The sequence below is a fragment of the Phascolarctos cinereus genome, unplaced genomic scaffold (genome assembly GCF_003287225.1).
Source record: "Phascolarctos cinereus isolate Bilbo 61053 unplaced genomic scaffold, phaCin_HiC Scaffold_5;HRSCAF=322, whole genome shotgun sequence".
Lineage (NCBI taxonomy): Eukaryota > Metazoa > Chordata > Mammalia > Diprotodontia > Phascolarctidae > Phascolarctos > Phascolarctos cinereus.
Window position 1 is genome coordinate 78984073 of NW_027555958.1, and position 20634 is coordinate 79004706.

General features: G+C 42.7%; 1 protein-coding gene across 1 annotated transcript; it reads left to right on the plus strand.

Moving 5' to 3' along the window:
- The first annotated feature begins 5745 nt into the window (after positions 1-5745).
- On the plus strand, positions 5746-16147 carry DLL1 (delta like canonical Notch ligand 1). The gene is made up of 11 exons (XM_020972069.2): positions 5746-6910; positions 7406-7738; positions 8660-8720; positions 8945-9202; positions 11762-11822; positions 12543-12673; positions 12806-12975; positions 13084-13300; positions 14127-14919; positions 15069-15186; positions 15306-16147. The coding sequence occupies exons 1-11, from the start codon at positions 6857-6859 to the stop codon at positions 15309-15311; spliced, it is 2202 nt and encodes a 733-aa protein (XP_020827728.1). The 5' UTR covers positions 5746-6856; the 3' UTR covers positions 15312-16147.
- Positions 16148-20634: the final 4487 nt, after the last annotated feature.

Here is a 20634-nt window from a genome sequence, read left to right on the forward strand (position 1 = left end):
GTTATGAAAATGAGGGGCTAGGTTAGGGATGGAGCAGATGATTCGCGATTTGGTTGGAGGGGGGAGAAGGAGGAGGAGAAGAAGAAGAAGAAAAAGAAGAAGAAAAAGGGGAGGAGGGAGGAATGGGAGGGGGAAAGCCACCGAGCTACGCTTATCCATCATCTGCGCTCTCTGTAGGCCAGCTGAGCCACGCGACTCGCCCTTTCTCATTCAAATCAGCACATGCCTTTGCAACTTTCTACAAATCTACTAGCTAAACTTCCTAATGTCCCAGCTTACCGAAAAACCCAGGTAAAAGAACAACCCCAAAATATACTGCATAAATAGTACCACTGTACTGTCTTCTATCTCCCTCCCTCCCTAGGATGAAATTGTAACACTCTAGCTCATCCTTCCCTACTCGGCCACTACCCTCCGCTCCCACCAGGGGAGGGGGAAAAAGATTAGATTACAGCATCAGTGATCATAACATTCTGAGGGAATTTAACTGTATTCTTTTCCCACTCCGATGATCTTCGGTGACCCACTGTGAGGTTAGATGGGAAAGCCTTAGAAGAGAGAAATTACAATTTTCTAAGATCAGAAAAATGTGCACAGAGAATAATTCCTAGTTCTCCTTTCTTCCCTCTCCTTTTGCCCCTCCCTCTCCCAGGACTCACACAAACCTGTCAAGCACCACCGAACAGCGTCTGGTGGGTGTCTGTGCTACTATTTCCAGTCTCCATCAAACACTGCATTGAACTCAATATCACGGAAAGTCAGATATCAAAAAAAGGTGTCCCCGACTCTGCTTTGCCTTATTTAGTCCCTTATTGTGTTTATCCTCATTTTCTACTGACCCTAACAAAATGGACCTCTCAAGTATATGAACCAGGATCAATCTTGCCACTGACATGAATGAGTTGAATATACAAGGAAGTCGATATTTAATAGAATACAACCATGTACTCTGTCTATCATTAGCTTGGTGTCTGATTGGTCCTATGTATGTGTTGAGGGAGGGTAATGGGGGATGGTGAAAAGAGTGAGGGAGGTCTCTGTCCATATGCTCCTGAGCTGAAGTCATCTAAATATAACCTTAAGAAATAACTATACTTACAATCCATAGTTCAATACAAGTAGAGTGCTTATAACCCCGTAGAGTATTTTGTTTACTCTCATGAACATGTATATGAGCATCAATATGTAGTAAGAAAGTTTAACTCTTCCAATGCTGTAAAATATAAAATTGACTGTTGAGAACTATATTTTGATGGAAAATGTGATCATAATATGAATTAAGATATTTTGGGGTCCCTCTTTTCAATCAACTTTGCATCTTTGATCAACACAAGATTGACTAATTAAAAATGTGCAACTTCCTAGTTCTAAATTCCACTCTATCTTTTTAAGGAGAGAGAGAAAGAGAGAGAGAGAGGAGAGAGAGAGAGAGAGAGAGAGAGAGAGAGAGAGAGAGAGAGAGAGAGAGATTTATTTTGAGATGCTTTTTTTTGGTATTCAGTTTTCAGTGACCCTGAAAGAACACAAAACACCCATTTCTACAGAATTGCTTACACAGAAAACTGAACCTGTAACTTTTAGAAAGCCTATTCTGTGGATAATGGTCTTTGCCCTTCCCCAGCTAGGTGGGGGAACAGAGGCTTTCTTTGGCTGGGGGGGAGAAAGATTCCAATAGGTGTATTTTATAGCTAGAATTACTGAGACCAGAGTGACAGGAAATATTATTTGGTTGTGATGGTCATTATTTTGGCTGGTAATTTTCTTCATGATCAGTTTGAGAAAGTGGGAAAAATAATAAGCAAGTAGCAATCAGAAGGTGCCAGAGAAGAACAGACTCATTAACTTTGTGGTAGTTGTGGTTACAGTACAACCTGAAATCAGTGCACCTCCAGGGCTGTGGTTATCGCTGGAACTTGGCCTGATCCAGCCATTGTCAGTGTGTGGCTTTCAAGAAGAAAGCAAAACCCCTTTCTCCATTCCGATGTGACTGATGCCTTCTAAACCTTAATGAGTTTGTCTTAGTACAGTAAATTTGCTGAGAGATCAAAAAGTATTTAAAAGAAAGTTTTCAGCATTTTCTTAATGACCAAGGTAAGGATTTATGGGGGAGGGGTGGTGGTGACAATTCTGGCTGCTGAGGCAAATACCATGCCAGGTCTATTTAACATACTTTAACTTAAGACCCTTTTGCATGGCGGGGGTGGGGGGCTCTGAGTTCTTCGTTATGGGAGTATAGAGACATGCAGTTGGGGAGTGAAAAAACGCCATTTGGTTAGGAGCAGATGGCTGGCTAGGGGGCTGATCGCGTCTAAAGGCGTGTCATCCCCCTTCAGCTCGAATCCCTAAGGGCTCTCCTTGTCTTCACAATCAATGAAAATTAAAGTGCAAAGAAAGGATGAATAGTTAGACCTCGAGTCCCTCCTTTGTTCATCCCAGCTACTGGTGGGCAGGAGTTAAACTACAACAGCCTCCTATAGAAACACTTAAGTTAAACAGTCTCCCCGTTAGCCCAGCATCTGAAAAGGGGGAGGGGAGGCAAAGAGCCGAGGGGGAAGGAGGGAGAGAGAAGGGAAGGGAGAGGGAGAAAGAAAGAGGGGGGGGAGAAAGGAAAGGGAGGGAGGGAGGAAGGAAGGGAGGAGGTAAAGCAAAGTTAAAAAAAAAGATGAAGAAAAAAGAGCTTTCTGCTTGATTTCCCCAATACAGAATCGCGTGGCATAAATTAAGTTGGGAAAGAATGAACGCTTTGGGCAGGATTCTGATGGATTTTACGATGCCTTTCAGTTACGCTTTGCCGCAGTAATCGAGAAATCTGTGCGCCGTCAATTTAACAAATACTTGATACTGAGGGGGGTTTGTTAAAGATTTGGGGGCAAGATTTTGTTTTTAAGGTTTAAGCCCTTGCGCGTGGAACTTTTTATTTACAGTTTTTTACACAAGTATGCAAATGAATCAATTTCTATCCTGATCATCCGATTAAAAGATTTGAAATTATATACCATTACTTATCTCGATACATAACCAACCTTATCTCTAGAGAAGGTTTTACACACACACACACACACACACACACACACACACGCCATCCACACACCCATTCCTTTCTCTTTTCCACTCAACATTCTAACTATGGATACCACTGGGGATACATAATCTCCCCATTTGACAATAGCAGATATAGGTAGGTGGGGAGGTAGGTAAATAGAATCACTTAGGCTTTGGGGTAGAAGGCAGACAGATATGTAATGAACACTCCTAAAAAGTCGATCTAATTAAAAGAAAGATGTTGACACTAGATGGCAAGAGTAAATTACATTTCGCTCTAGCTGGAGCTGTTTAGTCATCTACAAGTTAATACTTCCCTACAAGTCCTTACAGCACCTCAAAGAGGAGGGACGGTCCAATTACCAATGCCAGGAACGTGGCAGTTTATAAGAATACACCATTAGTGCTAAGCCAAACCTAAGTGTAGGTAAGGACAGAAATAATACTCTCCTGATGCCAAATTTGCTATTCGCACCTTACGCCTTAAAAATCAAATGCACATTATTTATGGCAGAGTCTGTATTCAACCTCGGTAGATCAGGGTTTTTTTTTTTTTAAGGCTAAAGTTTACAAAAGTGTGGGTCCCATTTAGACTTCTCAGGTATTTTGGCAGCTCTGTGGCAGTAGAGATGCTTTCGATTCTGGGTTACAGTTACGGTCGCCAACTAGCCAGGATGGGCAGCCATGAATGAATTCATCAAGTGATTTTCTTTTAATTGGTATTACCAGTAATTTTACTTTAAGAAGTGTTTGAGAATTTTTCCCCATGCATTGTACGATAATTTGTGATCAAGACATCTGCTTCAATGAAAGTCACATTTTGCCATGCAAATGCACGTTTCCACCCAATAAAGTGGCCATAATAAAGCTTTTAGGGAGGCATATACCTACAGTGAGGTTATTGTAGCCAGCTACACACACTGACTTAATCTGTGTTGAAATGATCTGTTACAATTAAAATGACATTTACTCAGACAGTTACACCTTGCATCCTAATGAACTCCTATAGGTGTTGTTAAGAGGGAGGGTGGGGGTGGGGAAGAGGAGAGAATCCGAAGTTTATACCCGATTCCAAAGTTTTATATTGGAGTTATGGATCTGAGCCCACACTTTTTTCCCTCCTCAAATCTCATCTTCCAAGCATAAGAAAGAGTTTCCCCTCCACTCCCCTTTTTAAGAAATTATGTGGATGTGTATTATATATGTGTTACCGTCACTACCAATAAACTCGTTTCCCCTTTAAAAAAAATCAAAACAAAAGTTCTAGTGTCTGATGGATGTGTAGAAAAAAAATAAGGTGACGGTTGGTGTAAAGAGGTTCTCTCTCTGTCTCTCTCTGTCTCTGTCTCTGTCTCTCTCTCTCTCCTCTCTCTCTCTCTCTCTCTCTCTCTCTCTCTCTCCTCTCTCTCTCTCTCTCTCTCTCTCTCTTTGGCTGGAAGGGATCTCTTTAAAATATGTGCCGGACATTGTTGCAGAGGCAGTATCGTGCGCCGAGGGGAGCTCTTTCTCTCTCTGGTATTGTGCAGGGAGCAGGTGCTGTCTGCATTACCATACAGCTGAGAGTACAAAGAGCCAACTGATTCAGCCCTCGCACAATAACAAACTGCCTTAATGACAGCCACGCGAACGACACACACCAAACTCACTTTTTACCAAGCTGAAGAAGGCGGGGGGGGGGGGAGGATGGAGGGGGGGAAGGAGAGACCCAGGAGGGAGTGAGAAAGAAGAACGAGGGAAGATGGAGGTAGTGGATAATAATCGCGCGGGGTAAGCTTAGGGTTCCCGTCTTCTCCGGTGGCGTGAAACAAGTCGCCTCGCCCCTCCTCTTCACATATATGGTAATTCGTGGGAAGGAAGGAGAACCTCCAGAGGAGAGAGGTGGTTGGCGTGGAGGGTAGGGGGTCGGGGTTAGGTGGCAGAAAGTAAAAATTCCTTCTCGGTTATTCCATTCACTAGCCCCATCACGTGATTTCCCTCCCGCCTCCTCGATTTTGGGGTGACTCTCCCCTGGGGTGTTATCTTAGAAGTTCCCAAACTTTGAGAAACTATGGATGGTCTTGCTTCCAACTTTGGCTACACTTCTCATCTCCCACGCCCGGGATTCAGGGAGCTTTCCCTTTAAACTCTCTGGATAAAGGGTTGTATGGATTTAGGTAGTTCACAAATCCTGAAGCTGATGTATTTTTGAATAATGAACACCCCCCCCCCCGCGAGCGCGCGTACACACACACACACACACACACACACACACACACACACACACACACACTTTCTCTGAAGCTACGGTTCTCCTTGGGCAGTTGAGTTCTCATTGCAAGTAGGAGCGGGGGCGCCTTGGCTACTGGAGAATTTCGAGAGGCAATTTCCAGATCTCAGAAGTTGGAAGTTGTTTTCCTGCTGGAAAAGAGTGGTAGCGTGTTGCTTTCCCCACTGTTTCCTTATGTGTCTGTGTGTGTTGTTGCCGGGAAGGGAGAGGGAGAGAATAAGAGAGAAAAGGGATGGGGGGGGGGTGTTATCATCTCCCGAGAGCAGAAGGGGGATTCTTGCGGTGAAAATTTTGCAGGAATGTAAATGAGTGCGTTTTGTGTTATGCGAGGAAGAAGGAGGGGTGGAGGTAGGGAGAAGTGGAGGATCGGAGGGGGTGAGGGGTGGGGGAAGTAGGGGAGGAGGAGGATTGCACATTTTACAGCTCACTGACCATTTGGCGATCCATTGAGAGGAGGGTTTGGAAAAGTGGCTCCTTTGTGACAGCTCTCGCCAGATTGGGGGGCTGCTCATTTGCATCTCATTAACCATGCAGGCGGCCGGCGGGATATAAGGGCGGCAGGCGCCGGGCGAGAGTCAGATTCTCAGCGCTTCACACTCGGTGAGAGACCCAGGCAGGCAGAGAGCAAAGATCACATACAAGAAGAGACCCGGGGCCAACAAGCAGGCGCATACATTTCGCTATTTAAGACACCGAAACACTCTCTGATTTTGTGTGTGGTTCTTTTTTTTTCTTTTGTTATTGCTTGGATTCATAAAACAAAACAAAACAAAACAAAAAACCCCGAACAGCCCGAATCTTTGCTGTGGCTAAGGAGATAAGAGTCGAGTGATCTCTGACAAATCGCTGCTGCCGCTGCCGCTGCCGCTGCTGCTGCTTGACATCTACCGACCACAATTCACAGCCGCCAGAGAACTGCGCGCACACACCCGCACACAAAACAACAACCAGCCAGCACTCTCCCTTCTTCCGAAGCCACCAGGGATTATCACCTCGCCTATAGGGATTTCCAGATCGCCGTTTTTTAATCTTCCTTGTGAAGAAGCCTCTTCGCTGTTCTCTTGGGAATTAAGCTAAACATTTGGCGTCTTGCTCTCTCCCTCCCTCTCTCTTTTTTTTTGGTGGGGAAGAAGTGCAAGGAGAAGACAGAAGAAAAAAGGAGCCCTATCTCCTCGTGGATTGGAAGAGACAGGAGGAAAGCCAAAAGCTGACATTCAGAATATTACATATATATACATATATATATATATATATATACATTTATACACACATATTTTCAAAACAACCCCCCCTTTTTTTTGCCATCCACTACAGCTGTCAGTCACCGAAAGGGCGTGTATCTAAAGCAACCACAACACTCACAGAAAAGAAAGAGGGGAGAGGTTCTTGCAAAAGGAAAACACTAACTCCACCAGCCTGGGACAAGAGATTTCTTCTGTCCAGGCTTTTGAAATATTTTTTTCCCCTTTAATCCTCTCTAATCTTAAGAACAAGAGGGAAGAGGGGAGAAGGAAGACCAGACAAGAAATCAGATCAAGTCAGCCCACCATGGGACGTCAGTCCATGCTGACCTTTGCAGTCTTCTCCGCGCTGCTTTGCCAGGTAAGTGTCTTGGTTCAACTCCTTAGGGGGAAACTCTGAAAAGAAGGGGAGCTTGATGTTGCTGGGGTTGGCCTGAGATTCTACTGTATTGGTCGGGGATGAGGGAAGGATAGAAGAGGAACACAGGTATGTAAACTGTTGCTGTTACGAATAACTGTAAATCTAGGGAGAAGGATTGTCCCCAATATCTATGGGTCAAAACATTAGGATTAACTGCAACACGAGCACATTCCCTGGGCTTCGAGGTTTGGAAAGGGTCGGATGGGTTAGCCTAAGCTCAATTCGTCTCTGCTTGGTTGCTTTTGGAGGTGGAGGGGTGTGTGTGTGTGTGTGTGTGTGTGTGTGTGTGTGTGTGTGTGTGTGTGTGTGTGTGGGCGCGAGGGGCTCCTAGGAGTCATTCCTCCCTGTCGCTGTATCAAACTAACAGAAAGACTCCCTTGATCCCTGGAGGCTCCTGCCTTCTTGACTCCTTTTCTCCCTATTCCCCCCCTGCAGGTTTGGAGCTCCGGGGTGTTTGAGCTGAAGCTTCAAGAGTTCGTCAATAAGAAGGGGCTCCTGGGGAACCGCAACTGCTGCCGCGGAGGCAGCGGGGGAGGAAGCGCTAGCGCCGCTTCTGGCTCCGGGCTGCTGCAGTGCGATTGCAAGACTTTCTTCCGTGTGTGTCTAAAACACTACCAGGCCAGCGTGTCCCCAGAGCCTCCCTGCACCTACGGCAGCGCAGTCACCCCAGTGCTAGGGGCCAATTCCTTCAGTGTCCCTGACAGCGCCAGCAACGCAGATCCAGCCTTTAGCAACCCAATCCGCTTCCCCTTCGGCTTCACCTGGCCAGTAAGTTTGTTTTTTCTTACCCTCCATCAAGGCCATGATGGATGAAGCCTAAAATAAAAGGGAAGGGTACATTGCCTAAGGTGATAGGACAAGGACGGGCAAGGACAAGACTGTACTAGTTCTCTTTCAGAGAGGTGAGGGTTAGGGAGAGGGTGGGGATCAAGGGCTGAGTACATTGGAAAACTGAATGATGGATGGGTGGGAGCAGAATAAAGGGGCACACTTATTAGGGGTGAAAAGGGGATTCTTGCCTCAGAGATTTATAAGAATTTATTAAGCTGCCCGAGAATGAAATCTGTTGAAGAATATATGAGGTGTAGGTTTTAAACACTTGGGGGAAACAAAAACAAAACAAAGCAACCCAGAATCCTCCAGATTTCTACATTATCTTGTGTCTTCTAAAAATGAAATGGAATCTTCTAAGTTGGCAAGTTTTAATTTCACCTCCGTCTTAGAAGTTGGTTGCATAATTGTCTACACAGTGTGAAATTCCCAAAGGTTTCATTTTCCAGCCCACATCTCCTTCTCCCCACCTTCTACCCCCCTCCATTTTAGTGTGTGATCCTGGGTAAACTAAGCATAAAGATTAATGACAACTGCCCTCATCTCATCCACCCCGCCCCAACTCTCCCTCCCCTCTCTTAAAACACACACACACACACACACACACACACACACACACACACACACAATATCCTGTACTAACAGGCTGAAAAAACATGCCAGGAAACTACTCTTCAAAAAGTTCTTCCATTTCCTTGAGAAAAGTGAAAACAGGCAAAAGACATCATATTGATACCCTACTCAACATATGAATGCGTTCATACCTACCTTCTTCTTGTTGATTTAGTTTTGCATCTTTGATGATTTTTCCCTAAAATTTTCAGGCAGTTATTTAATTTTGTCTTCTTTTTCTTCAAGGGCACTTTCTCACTTATCATTGAAGCTCTGCACACAGATTCACCAGATGATCTCACTACAGGTAAATATTTATGCCTGCAGGTTTCTGGATTAATGCAGATTTGACCTCATTTTGCTTTGTCTCTGAAATAAACACCTCTCTCCTATTTTTAACTGCTCTCTCCCCTCCCCAATCTCTAGATCACTCACCTTGAAACTTTACAGGGGGAAAAAAATTTGGCCTTATGCCTGTTTTTTTTTTTAATCAAGCAGAGCTAACCTATAGCATCTATCTTCTTTTGGTAGAAAATCCTGATCGCCTGATTAGCCGACTGGCCACACAGCGGCACCTGACGGTGGGGGAAGAGTGGTCTCAGGACCTACACAGTAGCAGTCGAACTGATCTCAAGTACTCCTACCGGTTTGTCTGTGATGAGCACTACTATGGTGAGGGCTGCTCAGTCTTCTGCAGACCCAGAGATGATGCTTTCGGCCATTTCACCTGTGGGGAGCGAGGAGAGAAGGTCTGCAACCCTGGCTGGAAAGGCCAGTACTGCACTGAACGTGAGTGTCTTTTCCCTGAGAGGAAAACGAGCCTCACAGCCCTTTTGGATCAACATACACAGAGACTATTCAAAAAGTTCTGGGGGGATAATCTAGGGTCATAGAATCAAAGAATGTTATAGCTGGAAGGGACTTTGGCAATCAATCTAGTCCAATCCCTTCATTTGAGAATTTAAGGAAACAGCTAGAAAGGAAGATTTTAGGAATGGGTACAAGAGGTTAGGAAATAAGTCTATCCAACCCTTCTGTGTGCATTTTTGTGAATGTTTTTAAAGCTCTTATACAAAACATGGGTCATCATTTTCTCCCATGTAGATTCTGTCATAGTGCCTTATATATCAGGATCTCTATGCAGTTTGTTAAATATACACACTAAGTAGCTGTATATGTTTATACTTCTGTCTCTGTACATACACATAAACAAAAACAGAGATGGATGCACTCATCCAAAGAGGGCACCCTGCATACCAGCTGTCCACTGTTATCTACACACACTTTCTGGGATATTAAAGAGGTGGAGCTTTGTGCATAGAATTGGGGGGGGGAAGGGAGAAAAGACTTCTGACCCCCTCTTAAAAGAAAGGGGGTTGGGGTTTTTGGAGCCCTTTTTTGTCTATGTGCAACTGTATTAAGAAGAATACTCATCCCTAGTGATAAGTAACACACATATTATTTCCAATGTTTTAAGGTGTGGGTAAACTCTACACTGACTGCAGGCAGTATTTATGAGTTTCTGTGGCTGAAAATGTTACCTGGTAGACTCTCCAGATTCAGTGAGGCTAGTCTACCCACAACAGGCTGGCTCTTATTTAAAGCCTTTTCAGCTTGGTAGCCTCCATCTGGGCAGAGTCTTTCGAACCCAGGGTCACCTTCCCTCCAAGAGGAGGCATCAGAGGAGGATCCACTTCAGTGCATCCTTATCTCCATGTACAAATCTTATTTGTGTGGTTTTCTTTAAATGGCCCACTCAGTGTAAACAACCTTATGGGGCCAGTATGTACACATGCACAATGCATGTCCTTTAGTAGGTTTAGATACATACACAAGGAAAAGGACTATCCTGGCACAGTCATTGTGAAACCACCCTCTACCTGCCAGATTACTTGCTATTTAAATGTCACGTGGTTAGCTCCTACCTCCACAGGCTATGGCATGACAGCTCAAGAGCAAAGCAATAGGAGTGCCGGAAATGGAGACACCAGAGTTTGGAGGGAGGATAGGGACTGGACAGCGGGGAAGGCTGGTTTCTGAGGCTAGTTCCGCTGGACTTCTACCAGTAAACCCCACTGCACACTTGGCCGTTGAGACCCCAGTGGTGCCTGCAGCTTGCAAAGCAACCCAGTTCTTCCCGGATCTGCACAGCCTCTCCCCCCTCTCAACCTCCTAGAAGGGATCAGGTTTCTCCTGCACACTCAGAAGCCAGGTCCTAGCGCCACTAGTCCCTCCACCCTCCTCCGATTGCTTTAGGAGGACGTTTAATCAGCTGTTCTAAGGCCACAGACCCTGCCTGTCCTGTGGCCAAAGGAGCTCCTCTGTATTTGAAGTGTGTGTGTGTGGGGGAGGTAAGGATGAGAAGGAGGCCAACCTGCTTTATTCCCCATTAAATGGGGAAGGGGAGCTGTAAATTAGCAAGTGCATACTAGTGTGCCACATATTCACAATTCCCTGGATTTGGAAAATATTGTATTAACATATCCCCATAGATGATTTTAAAGTTCCGCATTATCCTTTGTTGGCTTTGTTGAATTAAAACTTAGAGAGCTTCTTAATGAATTCCATAACCTGGCAAAGTAAATCAGCTCAAAATGCTGCAGCCCCCTTCCTCTACTCCTTCCCAGACTCCTTCTAGATCCCTCTGCTTCCCCCTCCTTTCACCCCTTTCCGGGCAGGGTAGCCATAAACTTAAAGTATTTTTTTTTCTTATTCAAATTTGTAAGTCTCTTCTTTTCCCCTCCCCCATTGCGCGTGCCATAGATTAGATCTCTACAGGGATAGGTTGTCAGGGAAGGCAGGCCTGGCTCTCATTGGTTTAAGAGATGTGTGTATGTGTGTACATGCTGAGTATGTATGTATGGGAAGGGGAGGGGGGGATGTGTGTTGGGGGGAGGGGGCTGGTATTGTTGCACTGGGGCAGCTGCTGGGAGAGAATAGACAATAGGGCAGCTGTCTTGCCCTGGCACCCTGCATACCAGCTGTCCACTCTTATCTACACACACTTTCTGGGATATTAAGAGGTGGAGCTTTGTGCATAGAATTGGGGGGGAAAGGGGGAAAAGACTTCTGACCCCCTCTTAAAAGAAAGGGGGTTGGGGTTTTTGGAGCCCTTTTTTGTCTATGTGCAACTGTATTAAGAAGAATGCTCATCCCTAGTGATAAGTAAAGTTCTCAGTTACTAGGCAAGCTAGATAAATACAGCACGTTTGGGAGATTAGCTCAGCTGGTATTAACTAACTGAACCGGGGAAGAAGGTTTGTCCCAAAACATTAAACAGCAGAAACCATCAGTATTTTGAGGAAGTACTTTGATGATGAACTTACTGTGTATATTACTTGTTTTTAGCAATCTGCTTGCCAGGATGTGATGAGCAACATGGGTTCTGTGACAAGCCTGGAGAATGCAAGTGAGTTTCCAAAAGCTGCTTTTCTTCCTTCCTTCCTTCCTTCCTTCCTTCCTTCCTTCCTTCCTTCCTTCCTTCCTTCCTTCCTTCCTTCCTTCCTTCCTTCCTTCCTTCCTTCCTTCCTTCCTTCCTTCCTTCCTTCCTATCTTTCTTTCTCTTTCTCTCACTTTCTCCCTCTCTTTCTCCCTCTTTTCCTTCTTCCTTCTCTCTCTCCTTCCCTCCCATTTCTCTTTTCCCTTCCTTTCTTTTTCTTCCTTCCTTTCTTTCTCCCTTCCTATCTTTTTTCTCTTTCTCTCTTTCTTCCTGTCTTCCTTCCTCCTTCTCTCTCTCCTTCCCTCCCATTCCTCTTTTCCCTTCCTTCCTGTCTTCCTTCCTCTTCCCTTCCTTCCTCTTCCCCTCTCTTCCTTATGGGTTAAGTTGGCTTAGAGGGTCATTTGAGAAACTCAGATGAGATGTAGCTAAGGATAATTCTGGTAGTTATATATTAGAAACATTAATCTTAATTTAATATTAATATACTTATAGGATTGTATAAAGCCAGTTATTTATTATTTCTCTAAGATTTGTCTAAGATTAAGGTCTGTGGGAATTTTTCAATGGAAATGTAAAAAAAGTTACTGAGGAAAAGAGTGGTCACTTGCTTGGTCAGTAGTGTGTTATGTGATTTCTGGAATCAATTTTCAATCTGACTTTTTATTTTCTTCTTCTGTAAAAAATTTTTAGATGTAGAGTTGGCTGGCAGGGTCGGTACTGTGATGAGTGCATCAGATACCCAGGTTGCCTCCATGGGACCTGTCAACAGCCATGGCAGTGTAATTGCCAGGAAGGCTGGGGAGGTCTTTTCTGTAACCAAGGTGAGTTCTCTATCATATGTCTGTAAACTAGTCCTTCAATTGCTATATAGTCTGTTTGAGAAGAAAGTTCCTGGATTTAACATTTGTCTTCCTTGTCTTCCTCCCCCCCCCACTCTTCTCTTCTGTGGGTAGACCTTAACTATTGCACTCATCACAAGCCTTGCAAGAATGGAGCCACTTGCACTAACACTGGTCAAGGAAGCTACACTTGCTCTTGTCGGCCAGGATATACTGGCGCCAACTGTGAGATTGAGATCAATGAATGTGATGCCAACCCTTGCAAAAATGGAGGAAGCTGTACAGTAAGTTGAAGTCCAGAACAAAATGGAAGATTGCTCTCAAGTTTGAGCAAGGGTGAGTGGGTTTTTGTAGGTGCAACCTGAAACAATGTTTTCCTTTTTCACCTATAGGATCTCGAAAACAGTTATTCCTGTACTTGCCCACCTGGCTTCTATGGTAAGAATTGTGAGCTGAGCGCCATGACATGTGCCGATGGCCCTTGCTTCAATGGAGGCCGATGCGTGGATAACCCTGATGGAGGATACATCTGTCACTGCCCAGTGGGTTACTCTGGCTTTAACTGTGAAAAGAAAATTGACTACTGCAGCAGCTCACCTTGTTCCAATGGTAAGAAGAAGTCTAAGAAGCTAGGGTGGGGCGGGACAGGCAATATTTTTGAAGGCCTGCCCCCTAGGGCATAAATACCTAAAATGAAGATGTTTCCAAAATGTGGTGGTGTCGCTTTCAAACGAAACTTATATTTTTATACTATGCTGCCTTGTGTTCATGAAGTGCTTTTTTCAAAGTAGTCTAGTGATTTTTATAAACATTTTCTCCAGAATATCTACAACATCCCTGGGAAATGGGATGGAAGCAGTATTTTCATTTTGTAGAGAAGGAAAATGAAGCAAAAATAAGTAAAGTGACTTATTCAAGGCCACATGGAAAATTAGGTGAATGGTTCTTGAGGCCAGGCCTCATTCCATTAAGCCACATTGTGATGGCAGCAGAACCACTTTTCTTTTGGAGGGAAGCCCAGCTCTGTAGTCTTCTGTCACCCCAAAATAGCAATCTGGTGTGCTAGTATATGGGAACCAAGGAAGGAAATGTGGTCTGTTTACAGTGAGCTTCATTTTACTGTCTGAGCTTCCCAAAGCAAACAAACAGAGTGGAAGAGCTGGAGAGATGAGTTAAAGTAGAAACAGTTCTACCAGTCTCATTAATTTCCTTTATTAGAGTTACTGGATAAAAGGAAATCTTTATGAAAACAAAATAAAACCCAAATAATTTTGACTTTACATTTGGCATGCAAGCTAGAGGGTCATGGCTGGTTTGAGGTCATTATTTTACTGGTGCTTTTATTTGTTCGTATTGTTAGAATATGTGGATATGTTGAGTAGTTTATAGGATGGTAGAGCGATACATAGACCCTTATTCATTTGATGCATTCCAGGAGCCCAGTGCGTTGATCTTGGGAATTCCTACCTATGCCAATGCCAGGCTGGTTTCACTGGAAGACACTGTGACAACAACATGGACGATTGCGCTTCCTTCCCTTGTGTGAATGGGGGTACCTGCCAAGATGGAGTCAATGACTACTCTTGCACCTGCCCCCCAGGATACACAGGGAAAAACTGCAGTGCCCCTGTCAGTAAGTGTGAACACGGTCCCTGCCACAATGGGGCAACCTGCCACGAGAGAAACAACCGCTACGTGTGTGAGTGTGCCAGGGGCTATGGAGGACTCAACTGTCAGTTTTTGCTCCCTGAGCCTCCCCAAGGTCCTTTGGTGGTGATTCCAGACAAATTCACAGAAGGCCAGAATGGGCAATTCCCTTGGATTGCTGTCTGTGCTGGCATCATCCTTGTCCTTATGCTCCTATTGGGGTGTGCCGCTGTGGTGGTCTGCGTGCGGCTAAAGCTCCAGAAACGGCAGCCCCCAGCTGACGCGTGCCGGGGAGAGACTGAAACCATGAACAATCTGGCCAACTGTCAGCGGGAAAAGGACATTTCAGTTAGTGTCATTGGCACTGGGCAAATCAAGAACACCAACAAGAAAGCGGATTTCCATGGGGAAAACAACTCAGATAAGAATGGCTTCAAGACTCGCTATCAAACAGTGGATTATAATTTGGTACATGATCTCAAGAATGAAGACCCTTCCAGGGAGGAGCACAGCAAGTGTGAAGCCAAGTATGAGACGAGGGACCCTGGAGTGGAAGACAAGAGTACCACTCCACTCAAAGGGTAGGTCCCTGAACGGTCTAAGCTTGGGTCTTGTAGAGAGAGGCTGGGTGAGGAAAGTGGGTGGCATCAGAATGGTGGCAATGTTTTGCTCTTAGCTGTGGGAGTTTCCTTAATCTTGTTTTTCCTTATGTGGCATTTGTGATTTTCAGTGGTGAAGCATCAGAACGGAAAAGGCCAGAATCTGTATACTCCACTTCTAAAGATACAAAATACCAGTCAGTATATGTCATATCAGAAGAAAAAGATGAGTGCATCATAGCAACTGAGGTGAGTAGGTTAGTTCTTTGGAGCAGGTTTAAAAAGCCCTGTTAACCTTTTGGAGAGAGCAATGGGGATGAGCTCAAAGGATGATTATATTTTTGAATAACGATTCTTTTTTTTTTTAGGTGTAAAAATGTCAAAATTTCTGTTTCTCTTAAATAAATTCCAAGGATATATGCCCCATCGAATGCTGCTGAAAGAGGAAAGGGAGATCCCTTCATGGACTGCTGCTGAGAAACTAAATTCAGACTGAGCTGGTTCTCTTCCTGAAATTAGCAAGTGACTGCAAAAAGAGCTGGACACCAGGCTGGGTTGGTGTTCAAGGATACCTGTTGCACTGCCTTTTTAATGACTTTTCCCGTTGCACTATGGACAGTTGCTTTTTAAAAATATATATATATATATATATTTAAATGAATGGACTTAATTACTACATAAGAAGCATGCACTGCCTGAAGTGTATATTTTGGATTCTTATGAGCCAGTCTTTTCTTGAATTAGAAACACAAACACTGCCTTTATTGTCTTTTTTGATACTAAAATGTGTTTTTCTAGGTGGAAAAAAATGTGTGTTATTTTTTTGGATTTGTAAAAATATTTTCACGATATCTGTAAAGCTTGAGTATTTTGTGATGTTCATTTTTTATAATTTAAATTTTTTGGTAAATATGTACAAAGGCACTTCGGGTCTATGTGACTATATTTTTTTGTATATAAATGTATTTATGGAATATTGTGCAAATGTTATTTGAGGTTTTTTTTTACTGTTTTGTTAATGAAGAAATTCATTTTTAAAATATTTTTCCAAAATAAATATTATGAATGATAACCAGAAAGGTATCTTTCTACCCACCAATTTTCCATGCAGACTTACTCTTTACATCGGCCTCTGTGAAAACAAAAATTATGTTTTTAAAATCTCTTATGTAGTTTCATTGGATTGATTAAAAGCAACTTTTCTCATTGCTTCAAGCTCCCTTCAAAGAAACCCTCCAATGCTACCATTAAGATAATTTAATGAGATCATGCACAGTCATTTTCAGTTGATTGATTCTGCCAAAACAACCCTAGTTGACTTCTTGAGAATATCAACAGGCACATGTTTCTTCTCACTGTCATGTTTTATTGATGCTGAAAAATTTCGTGGGACTGGTGCACTTTCCCTTTGCATCTTTTAGAAAAATTTATTTTGTTTTATTTAAAGAAGTTGAGCAAAATCTTGCTTGGGATCAAATATTTATGTGGTACTTTTATGTTGCCATAGCAGAGGTTTTGTTGACATTCTGGAAAAATCCTTAAAAATTTTTTTTTGTTTTGTTTACATAAGAGTTATTTGCCTTTTGATTCAGTTAGGATAGTAGAGTAATAGAATGTATTACACTATTTGCTAGGTATTCAGACCCCTGTTAAACAAAATTTTGAAATAGGCTATTTTCATTCATAAAATCTGGGGCTTCCATAAAGTGATTATGAATTATTGTTAACTAAGTAAGTCCAGTGCTTTCACACCACATTGAGGGAACATGCGGATATGTAAATGTTTCCAGGTATGCAATTTATTTAGAGTAAATCAGCAATGGTGTTCTGGTAGAAATGAAGGCTGTGGAGAGCAGATGAGATGGTACTGCTGGAGAGAGAGTTTCCTAAGCATGATGAAGGGAGGAAAGGAGGCTAAGATCATTTTCCTTTTGTCTCCTTCCCTGTTCATATGTTACTGCTGTATTATTAGTCCCTGCTGCATAGCCGGAAATGGATAGAATATGAAGGTTGGGTGGAAAGTCTGAAATCTTAGTAGGAAGGAGAAGACAAGGGATCAGCAGCTATATGTAGCTTATTCTCCTCTGGATTTTGGCAAGAGACAATTTGCAAATGTAAGTGAGGCAACACGCAATAAAGAATAAAAATGACAAAATGCAAAACCAGGCAAAACTCAAATGTACTGTGCCCATCATCCTAGAACTATACAGTTGATCACTCCTAATGTTTATATCTGTACTGAGAAGTTACTCCAGTCTTTGGGACTCTCCCAGCCAGTTGTTTTCTAAGTAACAACTTAAAAGCAGATATTTTGGTGAGAACTCTTCATCTGTGGAAAAATGGCAGTCATGATATTTGGCAAGCATAGAGTTTGAATTAAAATGCTCCAGGCATTCTCCACTCTAAACCTGTCTTTTTTTTTTAACTTTACTAGTTAAAGAATGGAGAACATCCCCCAGACTTTAATTATGAGGACCCTGGTTAGTAGCCATTGCTTCTTTGACCAGCCTAAACCAGTGAAAGTAGTTCATCAGTTCTTACAATGGATGGCATCTATATCTATGGCATCATGTGTCTGAGCACATACATGGAGCTTTTAATGGGAGAAATTCTAAGCAGCTTTTAGATGGCTTCACTTTTGACTTTCTAACCTTGTAAAGCCAGAGAATAACTTCATTTTCCATCTGAGGGGAACCAAAATGACTTTTCCAAAGAGTGAATCAGTAGGAAAAGTCAACTTAGAGCTCAGGCCTTAGGAACCTTAATCTGTGTTTCTAACTGCAAAGTCATGCGTCTGTAGATTTCTATCCCAGATTGAAATCAGGTTGTAGGAGAAATCAAATGGGCCCATTAGACTTGATCCATCTGGTCCTGTAGGGCAGAACTAGAAACAAGAGGTGGAAGTCATAGCAAGGCAGATGTAAATAAGCAGAAAAAAACAAAACCAAAAATCTTCCTAACAGAATTGTCCAAAAGTCAAAAGGTCTATCTCATCAGGTAGTGAGTTCTTCATCACTTGAAGGTCTTTGAGAAGAGACTGAATGACCACTTTTCAGGAATGTTTTAGAAGGGATTTCTTTTCAGGTAAAGCTTGTGCAAGTGTTTAGTTTAAAAATGGCAAGGAAAATACTGGCATTTATTTAGCAGTCATCATACTACAAGAGCAAAGCACGTTACCATATTCTAACCCTTTGAAACTCAAATACCCCTATGAGCTAAGTAGACATTACCGATTCATTTAAGAGTTTGGGTACATTTCACTGCAGAATAAAAAGCCTGAAATACAGTGACAGCCAAGAGTGTAGAAATCATGTCCTTTGTTTTGCTTCTTTCGTGATACCAAGCAGTGTCTTTGCCCAAAGCAGCCCTTAGTCAGTACTTTACAATGTCATGTGTCTTTTTTTTAAGTGGTAGGAGGATTGAGGGAAAAGAACTACTGTGAAGTAAGGAGTAGAGGACCACAGGCTATCATAATCACTCACGTGTGGCTGCCCAATTAGCAGTGATACCTCTGTCAGGTAAATTCAGTTTTCTGGGGACTTTGACATGCATGGCACCTAGTTGGTGATCATCAGAACAGAGCGAGGCTTGGTTGGCTGACAAAGAAGCAGGATGTAACAGAAAGAGCATTCTCCTGGGAATCAGAAGCTGTGAGTTCAAATCTCTGCCATTTACCACGTATATGACTTAGTCACTTCTTTCTGGGTCCAAGTTCCCTCATATGTACAAAGAGAGGGGTTGGATGGCCCCTGAGGTCTCTCCCAGCTTAGAATCTATAATCCTGTTAAAGATAGGACATAATAGTGAAGTCTTATGTATAGTCACTGAGACATGGTGAATAGAAAACTAGCTCCAAAGTGAAGAAGATATGAGTTCAAGACATGCCCCTGACACATATTGACTATATGACCCTGGGCAAGTCACTCTACTTTTCAGTACTCTAGGCAATTTTCTAAGACTATAGGTAGATGATCAGGTGCCCACCTACATTAATAGAAAGGATTTCCTCATCTGGAAAATCCCCATACCAATGAAATTACAGGTCCAGGCTCTGTCTCTATTATAAGTAAATACACTTCTTTTTTATGAGTTGTAGTTTAAGACCAAAGCTAAGAAACTAAAGAAGGAATTTAGGGGATTCTTTTTTCAAAACTGAGAGTGAGGGTACAGGTAGGGACAGGAATGAGGCACAGACTTCTAAAGAGTGTGCAAAAGGAACTGGTTACTTTATAAGTTTTCCCCATAGGTGGGTCTTAACTGGTTACCAGTTCAAGTGTTATGGTAAAATTAACAAAGATCTTTATGAGCTTTAATTTTTGACCAATGACCTTAAACATAGTCATGAGTGATTCAGAACCAAGACAGAATATCAGATACTGAGAAAATCAGGGTACCTGACTACATTTTTCAGTTTTTATTCCACTGAATGGTTATTCAAGCAGACACAGGCAGAATGCAGGGCAGGAGGGCCACTGCTTGGCATCCCAGTTTCTAAAGCTCTTTATAAACAAAACTTCCTCGGTCTGTCTTGTATTTCCAATAGAAAGAGTATTTCCACGTTAACTTAGTAGATGGGTTTCAGGAACACAGAATGACTCTTCTAAATACAAGATAAAAGTCTCCATACAAAGAGTTCAGAGACAAAAACTGGGTGTTTTGAGATTTTTGAAAACAAGAGTGATGAATTGTAGGGATTTACAAAGGTAGAGAAGTAACAGACAAGTTGGATCCTACTGGATATTTAGAAAATCTTTCATAGTTCAGAACAATTTCCTTTTAGGTATGATCTGAATGACCAAGGTATTAATAACATACAGTGATAAGGATTTTGAACTGTGAGTCATAAGACTTGAGTGTGCGCCTGGTGGAACTGGTGGTTAAGATTTAGGAATCCTGCTGCTAAGGCCTGGCTTTGATTCTCAGTCAAAGAGGGCTTTGAGAAGCAATGTGGGATAGTGCATAGAGCACAAGACTTGGAATTAGGAAGCCATGGGTTCTATTCCTGCCTCAGACACTTACTAAATGTGTGACTGCAGGAGGGTCACTGAAAAGTCTTCCAGGCCACATTTTTCTCATGTGTCAAACAAAGGGGTCAGATTAGGTGACCCCTAAGGTACTTTCTAGCTCTATATCTCTTCTTCCCCTGGCATCTACTGGAAAGTCATTTAACTTCCTTCAGGCCTCAGTTTCCTTATCTGTAAAAAAAAAAGGGTTGAACTATGATCTCTGATGTCCCTTCTAGATCTACAACTGTTATTCTATTAACATTTTTTTTTTAACAGAGATCAAGACCAGAGGAAGTAAGCTTAAACTCCAACATGAAGTTTTGAACTAGGCAGAAGGAAGAACTTGAAGACAGTGAGAGCTAATCAGTAAGTAGCTAAAAGAAATTGTTAAATCTTTTATAAAGGCCTGAAAAAAACTAGAAAATTCTCATCTTTGTGAATGGGTTTTATGTTTGTAATGCATCACAGTCTGCTTACATATACCATTGGGTGGTCCTCAATTAAATTTGGACACTTTAGTCATTCATTTAATCAATGAGCATTTATTAAGAGCTTACTCCATGCTATGCAGTGTGCTAAGTTCTGGGGATACAAAGAAAGGCAAAAACCAGTCCCTACCTTCAAGGAGAATACATTCTAATGAGGAATGTATAGCTCATACAACACCAGAAAAAACATTGACACTGAGAAA

Bases quoted from the DNA above. Each gene is read 5' to 3' on its own strand.
- DLL1 (XM_020972069.2), top strand. From the start codon at position 6,857: ATGGGACGTCAGTCCATGCTGACCTTTGCAGTCTTCTCCGCGCTGCTT. The intron at 6,911-7,405 runs GTAAGTGTCTTG...CCCCCCCTGCAG, and splicing joins TCTCCGCGCTGCTTTGCCAG to GTTTGGAGCTCCGGGGTGTT. The intron at 13,301-14,126 runs GTAAGAAGAAGT...GATGCATTCCAG, and splicing joins CAGCTCACCTTGTTCCAATG to GAGCCCAGTGCGTTGATCTT.